The 12,653-nt window shown below is 40.2% G+C and overlaps 1 protein-coding gene across 1 annotated transcript in view; it reads right to left on the bottom strand.

Annotated features, from left to right (window-relative positions):
• POLN (DNA polymerase nu) overlaps positions 1–12,653 on the bottom strand; it is a 266,632-nt gene that overhangs the window by 173,383 nt on the left and 80,596 nt on the right. The window contains exons 12-14 of the mRNA XM_058301524.1: positions 6,308–6,364; positions 5,081–5,134; positions 4,535–4,600 (exon numbers count right to left, since the gene is read on the bottom strand). Coding sequence (XP_058157507.1) covers positions 4,535–4,600; positions 5,081–5,134; positions 6,308–6,364 — 177 coding nt within the window. The remainder of the gene's footprint in view (positions 1–4,534; positions 4,601–5,080; positions 5,135–6,307; positions 6,365–12,653) is intronic.

Below are 12,653 nucleotides of genomic sequence, written 5' to 3'. Positions count from 1 at the left end.
CGTGAAAAGAAAGTGCAGCCTGCCAGGAATGGCGCCGCCCACACTTCCCCTGCGCTGAAGACAACAGAAGCGGACAAAGAAAACAAGACGCAGCAAAATAGACACCAAGAACAGACAACCAGGGGAGGGGGGGGAAATTAAATAAATAAATAAATCTTTAAAAAAAAAAAAAAAAAAAGAGAGAGTCAAGAAGAAAAAACATAATGAGAGACACAATAAAGCAGGGAATGGAGGTGTCTCAGGCAATTAGGTGCCTCCCTCCCACATAGGAGGTCTGGGTTTGGTTCCCAGTGCCTGCTAAAGAAAGAAGGAAGATGAACAGACATAGCAAGTGCAAACAATGAGGGGGTGGGGAGAAATAAATAAATAAAAGTAATCTTAAAAGAAAAAAAAAAAAGAAATCAGAATACAGGCTACCAGGGGCTAGGAATGGGGAATTAATGCTTAATTGATAGGGAGGTTTGTGTTTGGGGTGACAAAAAGGTTTGATAATGGATGGTGATGGCTCAACATTGTGAAGTAATTAACACCAGTGAACTGTATAACTGAAAGCAGATAAAATGGGAAACTTTAGGTTGTATATCTGTTACCAGAATAAAAATTTTTAAAAACTCATAAAGCTGTATATCACAAAATGTGAAACCTCATGTGAACTATGGAGGATAATTAATGGTATAATTAAAATAATATGCTTCTTGTTTCATCAATTGTAACAAAGGTACCACAGTAACACAAAATAGTTAATAATGGGGAAAACTTAGTGTGAGGGAGTGGTATGTGGGAACTCAGTATTGAATGATTTTTTGTAATACTTCAACTGTTGTAACATAAAAAATAAAAGTTAAAAAAAAGTTTTAAAGGATGGAAAAGATACACCATACCAACATAAATCAAAAGCAAACAAATAGCTATTTTACCTTCAGACAAAGTAGACTTAAGAGCAAAGAAAACTATCAGGGATGTTACATAATGATAAGTATGCCAATTCCCTAAGAAGACACATTAATTCTAATTGTGTTTGCATGTAATAAAAGAGCTTCAAATTACATGAAACCAAAAAAGTGACAGAACTGAAAGGAGAAATAGACAGACAGGGAACACAGCAGACAACGTCCCTATTCTCATATGGCTTACATTTCTAGGTGTGGGACAAAATACAAATAAAGAAAATGCTGTGCTATGATGAATATAAAACTTGAGCTGCACTAGAGAGTAACTAGTTGAATGGTCAGAAAAGGTCTTCCCGAGGAAATGACATTTAAGCTTCCATCTGAACAAGAGAAGGAAACAACCGTGGGAAAACCTGAGGAGTCACAGGAGAGGGCCAGTGTGGCCCAAGCAAAATAAGCAAGAGGAAGAGAGGTGCCAGGTGTGGTCAGAAGGGCAGCGGAGGAACAGGCCCGGCAAGATTCTGTAGACCAGTGTAATGTGTTTGGATTTTAGTCTAACCAGGATGGGAAGATTTTAAATAGGGAATGACTTGATTTTGCTCACTTTTTAACTGGGCTGCTTGTCTTTTTATCATTGAGTTGTATGAGCTCTTTATTTAACATGGAGATAAAAACCTTAGTGGATATGTGGTTTTGGAAAATTTTGTCCCACTGAGTAGGATGCCTTTTCACCCTTCTAACAAAATCATTTGAAGCACAAAAGTGTGTAATTCTGAGGAGGTCCCACTTATCTATTTTTCCTTTCATTGCTTAGTTTGGATGTAAGGTTTAAGAAGCCACCATCTACCACAGGGTCTTGAAGATGTTTCCCTACATTTTCTTCTAGGAACTTTGTGGTTCTAGCTTTCATAGTTAGGTTCTTGAGCTATTTTAAGTTAATTTTTTATTAAGGTGTGATACAGGGGCCCTCCTTCTTTCTTTTAGTAGTGGATATCCTGTTCTTCCAGCACAATTTGTTGAACAGATTGTCTGACCCAACTAGGTGGGTTTGATAGCCTTGTCAAAAAGCACTTGACTGTAGATGTGAAGGCCTTTTTCTGAATTCTCAATTTGATTTCACTGGTCAATATGTCTATCTTTATGACAGTACCATGCTGTTTTTACCACGGTAGCTAAATAATATGCTTTAAAATTAGAAAGTGAGAGACCTCCAACTTCATTCTTCTTTTTTAAGATATTTTTGGGAGCAGATGTGGCTTAAGTGGTTGAGCTCTTGCCTCCTACAATGGGAGGTCCCAGGTTAGGTTCCTAATACCTCCTGAAAAAACAAAAACAAACAACAAGCAAAACAAACCAAAAACCCAACTCAGGGAAGCCAGTGTGGCACTGGCTTCCCACATACAAGGTCCTAGTTCAGCCCCCAATCCCCGATACCTCAAAAAAAAAAAAAAAGGCAAAAGAAAAATGGAGAAAAATGAATTCAACGTTTAAAAAAGAGTTAATCTTTGTTATGTAAGGAGACTTTCCATATCAATAGGGAAAAAGGAACATCCTCCAGAAAAATGGACAAATGATAACGAATGGGCAATTCAGAGAAACTTCTTTTTTAAGGTCAACCTCATATAGTTTGTTTTTCTAAAGATTTATTATTTATTTCTCCCCCTCCCTCCATTGTCTGCTCTGTGTTCATTTGCTATGTGATCTTCTGTATCTGCTTGTATTCCCATTGGGCAGCTCCAGGAACTGATCCTTGGACCTTCCAGAGTGGGAGAGAGGCGATCCTTCTCTTGTGCCACCTCAGCTGCCTGGTCTGCTGTGTCTTGTATTGTCTCGCCTCTGTGTCTCTTTTTGCTGTGTCATCTTGCTGTGTCAGTTCTCCGCGTGGGCCAGCACTCCTGCTTGGGGCAGTGCTTCGCATGGCCCAGCTCCCCACATGGGCCAGCTTGCCTTCCACCAGGGGGCCCTGGGTATCGAACCCTGGACCTCCTATATGGTAGATGGGAGCCCAATTGCTTGCGCCTCATCTGCTTCCCAACCTCACATAGTTTTTAAATGACTAGATATTAAAAAGAGATGCCAAACCAATCAAGTCAGGAAATAGCAGCCAAAAGGAAAATATTGGCAAAGGTGTTAGGAAACAAGCATTTCACATACTCTGTGGTAGGAATGTAAAATAATTATTTATTCTGGAGGACATCTGGCAACGTATAACAAAAAACTGAAAAATGTGCATATCTTTTGACTCAGCGTTTTCTACTCCTACGAATTTATTCTATGGAAATCATCAGGAAAATATACCAAAACTGTGCATACAAGTATGTTTAGTGCATTTCTGTATAAAATAATTAAAACTGAAAATGATCTCAAGAACCATCAATAGGGACGATGAAGAGAATTGAATACAGCTATTAAAATGATGATGTCAACTTGCAGTTAAAGATGGCTGAACATACACATTCTGTTTGCATCTTCTTCTGCCAAAAGATTTAATTGAAATAACAGAAAAATAAATAAGTAAAACTACAGCATCACTGAAAAGTTGAAAGAACTGATACACACAATCCAGAACCACTGGAAATTTCTGGAAAAGACTGAAGCACAGCAAAATATAATTCTGTAAAAATAATAGAAGGAACTTAAAATCTCCTACAGACAAAAAAGCAAGGGCCTCCATGAAAAGTGAATTTTTCCTGTGGAATCTCTAAATCACTCCTTGTTGAAGAGAAGAGGTGCAGCAGGCACAGTTGCTGAGAAATTAACTGAAGGGCAGTATCAGTTTCAGAATTCATATGTATATATTATGTGGTATATGTTTAAATTATTCACATATTTAAATCTAAATATAGGTTCAGATTCACATTTATTGATGCATAATGATATCAAGAGATATTAAATGAAATTTTAAAAAGCATTAATATAAAACAGTATGGTTTAATTTCTGTAGAAATAATAGTATTTTATAAATACATGTGCATAGCAAAAAGTCCAGAAGAACAGATGGCAAAATATTAACCTCAGTCAGTTCCACATGGTAGAGTAGCAGCAGATTTAGACTAATTTCCTTAGATTTCTTTTCTGTATTTAGGGAATGTATTGGAATGAGAAAATCATCTCTTTTAGTTAAAAAATATAGACCTCTTTAAAAACAGTCGATAGTTTTTAAGTACTATTACAGCTACATCATAAAAATTCAAGGGCATTTATAGCTTTTTTCATCAGAAAAAGTCTTCAGTAGAAAAATGGAGGGTGGGGTCACCAAATCATAAGATATTTTAGCCCACTTCTGGGAGTTAGAAGCCATCTGTCCAGCACAACCCTGAAAACAAAGACCGGGGAGTGGGCGGGAGCTGTGCCCTCGGCCGTGCCGGAGTGTGTGGTTGTCCGCACATGGGGAACCCCTTGCATGTGCTTCCGGAGGGTGAGGCGCGTGTGTCTTGTTCCCCCACTACGCTCCTAAGACATAGCGGGTGCTAAATAAATATGAGCTGATGAATGAACAAAATAAAATATACTTTATAAGATATAGTGGTCTCTTTTATAAATGGATAGCTTTGAATCAGAAGTGCACAGGTAGACACACATCTAGGCAAAACTTCAATTGTGAGGCAAGGAAATTGGCATTGAAAAAAACAAAGCTAACTTACAGGATGCTTGGCTGAAAGTCTCCCCGTCACAGTTCCAGTTTGATTCCACGAAGAGGAAATGAAGCCCTTTATAGATCAAGAGGAATTATTTTAAACTCTGAACAGTGAGAGGATGAATCAAGAACATGCTCAGTCCCTCCAGTTCTTCGCCTACAGTATCCACTTGCTACACTCCCACAGAGGTCACAGGTTGCTAGTCCCAAACTCCCAACCCTGAAATGGGTAGGGATTACAAAACTCCTGAAGCACGCTCAGGGACAGAGGTGGAGGGAAGCTATTCCCTGGCCCAGGAGGAACTGCAACAAGGAGAGAGGCCTTCACGCCGTCTCAAGTAGCTGGTGGACAGCTCTGTCACTGTGTACCCTGGAACAGGTCACAGATCTTCTCTGCCTCAGTTTCCTCATCTGTGAACTAAACCACAAAATCATGGTTTCTATATTCAAAAATACTAGATTTCATGATTTACTAAAATATTTTTTAAAGTATGCTTGTATCTGAGCTCCTAGGTTAACTATATTCTTAATCACAGTATTATTTTCTTGTTACCTTTTTCATGCATGCTAGCAATCCATCTACAAAGGTTGACTTGATCTTGTGAACCTAAATTACAAAAACAAGGGTAATCCTTTTTTTTTCCTTTGAACTACTGACATAGATACAAGCTGCTGAGCAGTGTCTCATACAGTGCTGGGTAGATACCCTGGGTATCACCTTAGATGACTCCGGGAGGCCCTGAAATGACCTCAGATGGTGCCCAGCATTCAATAACTGACCCACAGGAAAAGATGCCACCCCTATGTCCTTTTAAATAATTTTAAATTTTGGAATATTTTAGATTTACAGAAAAGTTGCAAAGATAAGAGTTCCTGAACATCCACTTTCCACTGCAGGTGTCCCCTTGCAGTTCTCTTTCAATTCTTGAGCCACTTCAGGGAGAAAGAGCCAATTGGTACCAGCACGCTTTCCAACAAGACAGAGCAGGCCAGCAGTTGAGTTGATAATAGCCCCAATGGTAGGGAAATGGGAAAAGCTATCTACGTTCACGAATAAGAGGGTGTCTGAAGTAAAAGGAGGTACACGAAGAGAGGAGGAAAGGGGGCATATCAGCAGTCACGAGTAAAGGTTCATGCAAGACCACAGAGCACTGTGCAGAGTGCTTCGGCCAGGCTGGAAAGAGGGAGGAGCGGAGGCTCTGAGTCCTCTGAATGCCACACGGAGCGAAGTTTACTCCCTACTAAGTCACATAGTAAAGACTTGCCAAGTGTTTCCTTCTGAATTTTTACTAGCCCTCTCCCATCCATGACTCCTGGATTCCCAATGCAGAACAGGGCTGATTAGACTTGAGTAAAATCATGTCAGAGTACAAGGAGGCAATGCTAACATAGAGGTCACGGGAAGCAAACAATACACATATGTGGTACCAAAGCCTCTTTACAAAATAACTCACTCAGTGTGGCCCACATTTATCTCAAAAGTATATACACCCACAGGGGTTCTTAATAAGGGGTCTGTGAGCTTGAATTGAAATTCAAAAACACATTATTCTTTTGGGGCCATGTTGGTGAGGGTGTGATATATTTGTTAAATAATAAACAATATAGTGTGGACTTAGCAAAGGGTCTGTGGTTTTCATCTGAATGGCAAAGGGGTCCATGGAACAAAAAAGATTAAGAACCCCTGCCTTAGAACAATGTCAGGGTTATTTCAGTGAGGAAGGAATTTCCCCTTCATTACCAATTTATCTGCCAGAAAAAAAAAAAAAGAGTAACTTACCTGCCTATATTCCAAAATTATCTTGGGTAATGGATGAAAGTCTTGCAGAACATTTAACTATAAAGTAAAAATAAAATATCACCAATATAAATCCCTGAATTTTAATATTTTTACATTTCAAACACTTATTTTGAAATGCAATATTCACATTTTAACATTTCAAATGCTTATTTTCAGCTGGATACAGTCCTCATAATAAATGCTGTAACTTGAGCATACTACTCCAAAAGGAAGATTCATAATAAACTCTATCAGGTGTCATAATACTAATTCCTCCCAAATTCATTCCATTGTCTATATGGGAGCTAAAGATACTTCACACAATATTGGAAATAAGATTCTACTTGTGACTTTTTTAAAAATTATTATTTTACTGCTACATTTGAAATGAAAATAAACTGTGAGAAGTCGCTAGGCATGCAACTTCCTGAAAATTATGGAACTGTGTGGGCAATAGAATACTCAAGGATGAATATAAGACATGTAAAATTACACCAAAAATATATAGGGGCTGATAGGCTAAAATGTAAATCATAATGTAAAACATAAGATAACTAAAAATTTAGAAAATTGTATAATCTAAAATATAAACTATAATGTAAACACAAATGTTACCTTGTTTGAAAGCTATTGTCTCAATATCTATACATCAGTTTCAGTAAATATAGTATGAATATGTAAAAAGATTATTGCTGTGGAGAGGAAAAGGTTTTATGTTGGATATGTGGGAATACTGTATATTGTATATATGAATTACTGTGATCTAAAACTTTTGTGAAGATAAGCTTAATAATTAGAAAAAAGAAAAGAAAAAGATAGGACATAGACACTGAGGAAAAGATGGAAGTAGTTGCCTTGCCAATTTGCATACAGGACAATACTTATTGCAGTGATAGAAGGCAAAACATCAAAAACAAAGCTTTTGCATTTTTAAATTTTTTGATACCCCAATTTATTTTTAACTTAATTTTTCTAAATTAATATGTATTCTATATCTCACCTTTAAACTCATCACTATATTCCATTTTACTATTAATGGAACCTGGTAATATATTGGGCTTCACTTTTCAAGAAGTTTTGGATCACAGAGAGGTTCAATAATGGCAGTGGAGGAATACCGGTGTGGGATGTTATTGACAGGGGACACATGGTTGGCAGGGAGTTCTACAGGGCATATATCCAGGGTACATAAAAATGCTGGGATATTTTCATAGTGGATACAATTAAAAATAACAACTGAGGGAGTGCTGAGTTCCTAGCCAGGGGAGCTCTATCACAGACCCTAAAGGAACAGCAACAATCCCCCAAGTGCAACGGCAAAGACCAAAAAAGAATGATGGTCCAACAATGAGCCCTTGATACTAATGACTATGCATGTGAGCCTGTGCACCTGAAATAAGAACAAGGCCTAGAGCTGCAGGGTGCCTAAGAGTTCCCTCCTGAGAGCCTCCGTGTTGCTCAAATGTGGCCAGTCTCAAAGCCAAACTCAGCATGTAAATGTATTGCCTTCTCCCCAGTGTGGGACATGACTCCCGGGGATGAGCCTCCCTGGTGCCGAGGGATTACTACCAAGTACCAGCTGATGATGTAACTAGAAAATGACCTTGAATAAAAGGGTCAACTTGGACCAGCAGAATATCTCAATCTACATATAATACCAGGAATTAAAAATGCTTTTTGACCTGAATCAAAGGGGGAAATGGAAAGGACAAATGAGTTTATATGGCTATGAGTCTCCAAAAGGAGCTGGGAGGTTATCAGAGGGGTTGCCCTTATGCACACCTCAGCAGAGTCCCAGAGACAGATAAAGTAGATACAACCCTGTGTATTGGTTCTTCTGAGGGCTAAAGAGACCCACAGGTTCTATGGTCATGGCAGATGGAGTTCAGTGCCATGTTAGTTGGCCCTACTTTGGAGTTTGTGTTTCTGTGTGATGGAGCTGGACTCAGATGTGATCTTTGTTCACAAGCCTCTCTTGTTACTTTTACCGGAACTGTAGTTGGTGCTGGGGTTTAATATATACCCAGGGGACCTGAATCTCTGAACTGACCATGTGATAGGCAGACCCTGAGCCTCAACAGACTTCAGCTCCTACACTCTGGTTTATTGGACTTACTCCACTCAGCTAACATGGATTTGAAGGCCAACCACCACACCAGGGAGCCAAGAGTCCCTACAACTGAAAGCAGGAGGATTGCATCCAGCATCCATGTGGAATCTAACGTCTCTCTTGATATAGATGTGGAATGGACACAACCATTCCAAGTCCACAGGATTGAGGAATAGAGTATGGATTAGAGTGGACTTACTGATATTCTATTCATGAACTATTGTGATTAGTAATTGAAGAAAATGTGGCATTGGTGTGGAGAAAGCGGCCATGGTGGCTGCTGGGGGTAGGGAATGGGAGGAAGAGATGGGATGTGGGGGCATTTTCATGACTTGGAGTTGTCCTGGGTGGTGCTGCAGGGACAGTTACTGGACATTGTATGTCCTCCCATGGCCACTGGGTGGAATGTGGGAGAGTGTGGGCTATGATGTGGACCATTGACCATGAGGTGCAGCAGTGCTCAGAGAAGTATTCACCAAATGTAATGAATGTCTCATGATGATGGAGGAGATTATTGTTATGGGGCGAGCAGTGGGGTTAAGGGGGGGGTGATATATGGGGACCTCATATTTCTTGAATGTAATATTAAAAAATAAATAAATAAATATATATATATATATAAAAAAAGTGACCTAACTCAAGGAAGCGGCTGTAGCTCAATCAGATGAGCTCCTATATACCACATGGGAGGCCGCGGGTCACATCCTGGGGCCTCCTTGTGAAAGCAGGTTCGCCTGCGTGCCACGGAGCGCTGCCCAGCCCACAGATGCTGCAGTGGGCTGACTCAGCAAAGTGATGCAACCAAAAAGAAGAGAGACAAGCGAGAACACAGAAGAGCCTGCAGTGAATGGACATAAAGAGCAGACAGCAAGCAAGCCGCAAGGGAAGAAGGGGAAATAAAAATAAAATAAGGGAAACGGACTTTGGCCCAGTGGTTAGGGTGTCCGTCTACCATATGGGAGGTCCGCGGTTCAAACCCCGGGCCTCCTTGACCGGTGTGGAGCTGGCCATGCGCAGTGCTGATGCGCGCAAGGAGTGCCGTGCCACGCAAGGGTGTCCCCCGCGTGGGGGAGCCCCACGCGCAAGGAGTGCGCCCGTGAGGAAAAGCCGCCCAGCGTGAAAAGAAAGAGCAGCCTGCCCAGGAACGGCGCCGCCCACACTTCCCGTGCCGCTGACGACAACAGAAGCGGACAAAGAAACAAGACGCAGCAAATAGACACCAAGAACAGACAACCAGGGGAAGGGGGGAAATTAAATAAATAAATAAATCTTAAAAAAAAAAAAAAAAGAATTTAAAAAAATAAAATAAAATAAAATAAATACAGACACAGAAGAACATACAGCAAATGGACACAGAGAGCAGATGGCACACAAAAAGCCGCAAGGTGGGGGGGGATTGAAAAAAAAAAGTGACCTAACTTGAAGGGAGCACAAGGACTACATACACCAAGATCATCAATGGTGAGATTACTGATAGCATCAGCCATCTGGGATTTTTGCACCTATGAGAGTGTGATGGTTAGGCTATTGTGTCAACTCGGCCAGGTAATTGTGACCAGTTGTTTGGTCAAGTAACCACTGGGCTAACTGTAATATAAGGGCATTTGTGGACTTTAGTCACCATTGACTTTACTGCAGTGGTAAATCATAGATAGCTGGTTTTAATTACATCAATCAGGGAGAGTGCCATCAGCAGTGAGTGACACTTAACCCAATCAGTTGAATCCCTTAAAAGGGGAAGTGATTCCAGCACTGAGAGAGAATTTCCCAACTGGTCTTTAGACAGCCAACATCTCCCAGAACTTGTCAAGAGTCTTCACTGGACTTTCATCAGAACTCCTGGTTACAGCCTGCCTGTGGAACCTGGACTTGTGCATCCTCACGGCTGCATGAGAGATTCTGATAAATCTCTTATTATCGACAGATAGCCCTTGTTGATTCTGTTTCCCTAGAGAACACTGACTAATACATGACTAATACAGGGAGGTTTTTTGTGTTTTTTTAAAGATTTATTTTTTATTTATTTCTCTCCCCTTCCCATGCTAACCCCCCCGTTGTCTGCTCTTTATGTCCAGTTTTGCTGTGTGTTCTTTGTCCGATTCTGTTGTTGTCAGCGGCATGGGAATCTGTATTTCTTTTTGTTGTCACCTTGTGTGTCAGCTCTCCACATGTGCGGTGCCATTCTTGGGCAGGCTGCACTTTCCTTCGTGCTGGGTGGCTCTCCTTATGGGGTACACTCCTTGCGTGTGGGCCTCCTTTACGCAGAGACACCCATGCATGGCAGGGCACTCCTTGTGCGCATCAGCACTGTGCATGGGCCAGCTCCACACAGATCAAGGAGGCCCAGGGTTTGAACCGCGGACCTCTCATGTGGTAGACTGATGCCCTATCCACTGGGCCAAGTCCACTTCCCAATACAGGGAGTTTTAAAATGAGGGTAATGGAGTATTGCCTATCCCAGACCCCTTAACTAGTGAGTATGGATGAGAAGATAGACGATGCCTAAATTCTCTACAAACACATTAGTTTACAAAAAAACAATCCTATAGCAAAGACACCCAGACAATGCTGAAATTTGCTCTAGCAAGGAGATCCCCATTTTATGATGTTTGAACACATTCTTTCTTCTGCTGGATAGTTTCCTTTGATGGGACAGTATTTTTTTCTTCAGTGTTAGTTTTCTTCAGTCTTGACCTGTTGAACTTCTCCACTTTGGACAAGTCCGGCTTATCACTCATCTTGCCTGAAGGCTTTAAGATCTGTTAACAGACAACTACTGGACTTGACAGCTCCTCACTCTGGGCGAGGTTTGCCTCTGCTTGTGATTTAAGGTAGAGAAATCTAATCCAATGCATGTGAATTACCACACAGTGGTGTAAACAGAGAGAATACTTAAAAATGTACAATTAGTTTAAACAAATCCAACATTTGAATCATGGTTTCCTGGCATAATTTCAGAAGTTAACATTGGAATATGATTATTATTTTTTAAAACCTTTTATAGGGGTGATATTCACATAAAATTATTGTACAGTGTACAATTCAATGACATTTTAATACATTCACAATTTTGTGCAACCACCAGCTATATCAAGTTGCAAAATATTTTTGAAATCTTGAAAATATATTTTGCCAAATGCAAGAAGCCAGATATAAAATCATAAATGGTATGATTCCACTTATATGAAACACCAAGAATACCTAAATCAATAGAACATAAAGCAGATTAGTGGTTTTCAGGTGCTGGAGAGGCAAAAATGAGGAGTAACTGTTTAAATGTTATGAGGTTTTATTTTAGGGAGATGAAAATGTCTTTTTAGGGAAACGGACTTTGGCCCAGTGGTTAGGGCGTCCGTCTACCATATGGGAGGTCCGCGGTTCAAACCCCGGGCCTCCTTGACCCGTGTGGAGCTGGCCATGCGCAGTGCTGATGCGCGCAAGGAGTGCCGTGCCACGCAAGGGTGTCCCCCGCGTGGGGGAGCCCCACGCGCAAGGAGTGCGCCCGTGAGGAGAGCCGCCCAGCGCGAAAAGAAAGTGCAGCCTGCCCAGGAATGGCGCCGCCCACACTTCCCGTGCCGCTGATGACAACAGAAGCGGACAAAGAAACAAGATGCAGCAAATAGACACCAAGAACAGACAACCAGGGGAAGGGGGGAAATTAAATAAATAAATAAATCTTTAAAAAAAAAAAAAAAAAAATGTCTTTTTAAAAATAAACAATTTCAAAAATAAAATTTTTTTTTAAGTTTAGTTTATTTTTTGTTGTGTATAATTTTTATTCCTTTTTTTCCTTTTTGTATATTATCAGTTGCTTTCTTTGTGGCTATCTAGGAGATTACAATTTACATTGTGAGCTTATAACAACCTAGTGGGAATAATATCAACCTAGTTTCAAAAGTGCATACTCTGCTTGCACACATCTCTGTCCTTCCCTCTCTATATCATCATTGTTTTAGATTACATCTTTATATTATTGTGGATCCATTAACATATATTTATAATTATTGTTCTATGTATTTGCCTTTTAAATCATATAGGAAAAAGAAGTTACAAATAAAAATATAATATAATAACATTATTTTTCATATTTATCTATGTAGCTACCTTTAACAGTGTTATTTCTTCATATGGCTTAGAGCTACTGTCTAATTTCCTTTCATTTCAGCCTGAAGAATGCCCTTTAGCATTTTTATAGGGCAGATTTCCAGTAATGAGCTCCCTTAGCTTTTGCCTGAG

Source organism: Dasypus novemcinctus, chromosome 1 (genome assembly GCF_030445035.2).
Source record: "Dasypus novemcinctus isolate mDasNov1 chromosome 1, mDasNov1.1.hap2, whole genome shotgun sequence".
Classification (NCBI taxonomy): Eukaryota; Metazoa; Chordata; class Mammalia; order Cingulata; family Dasypodidae; genus Dasypus; species Dasypus novemcinctus.
This window is presented reverse-complemented; position numbering and strand designations above follow the sequence as displayed.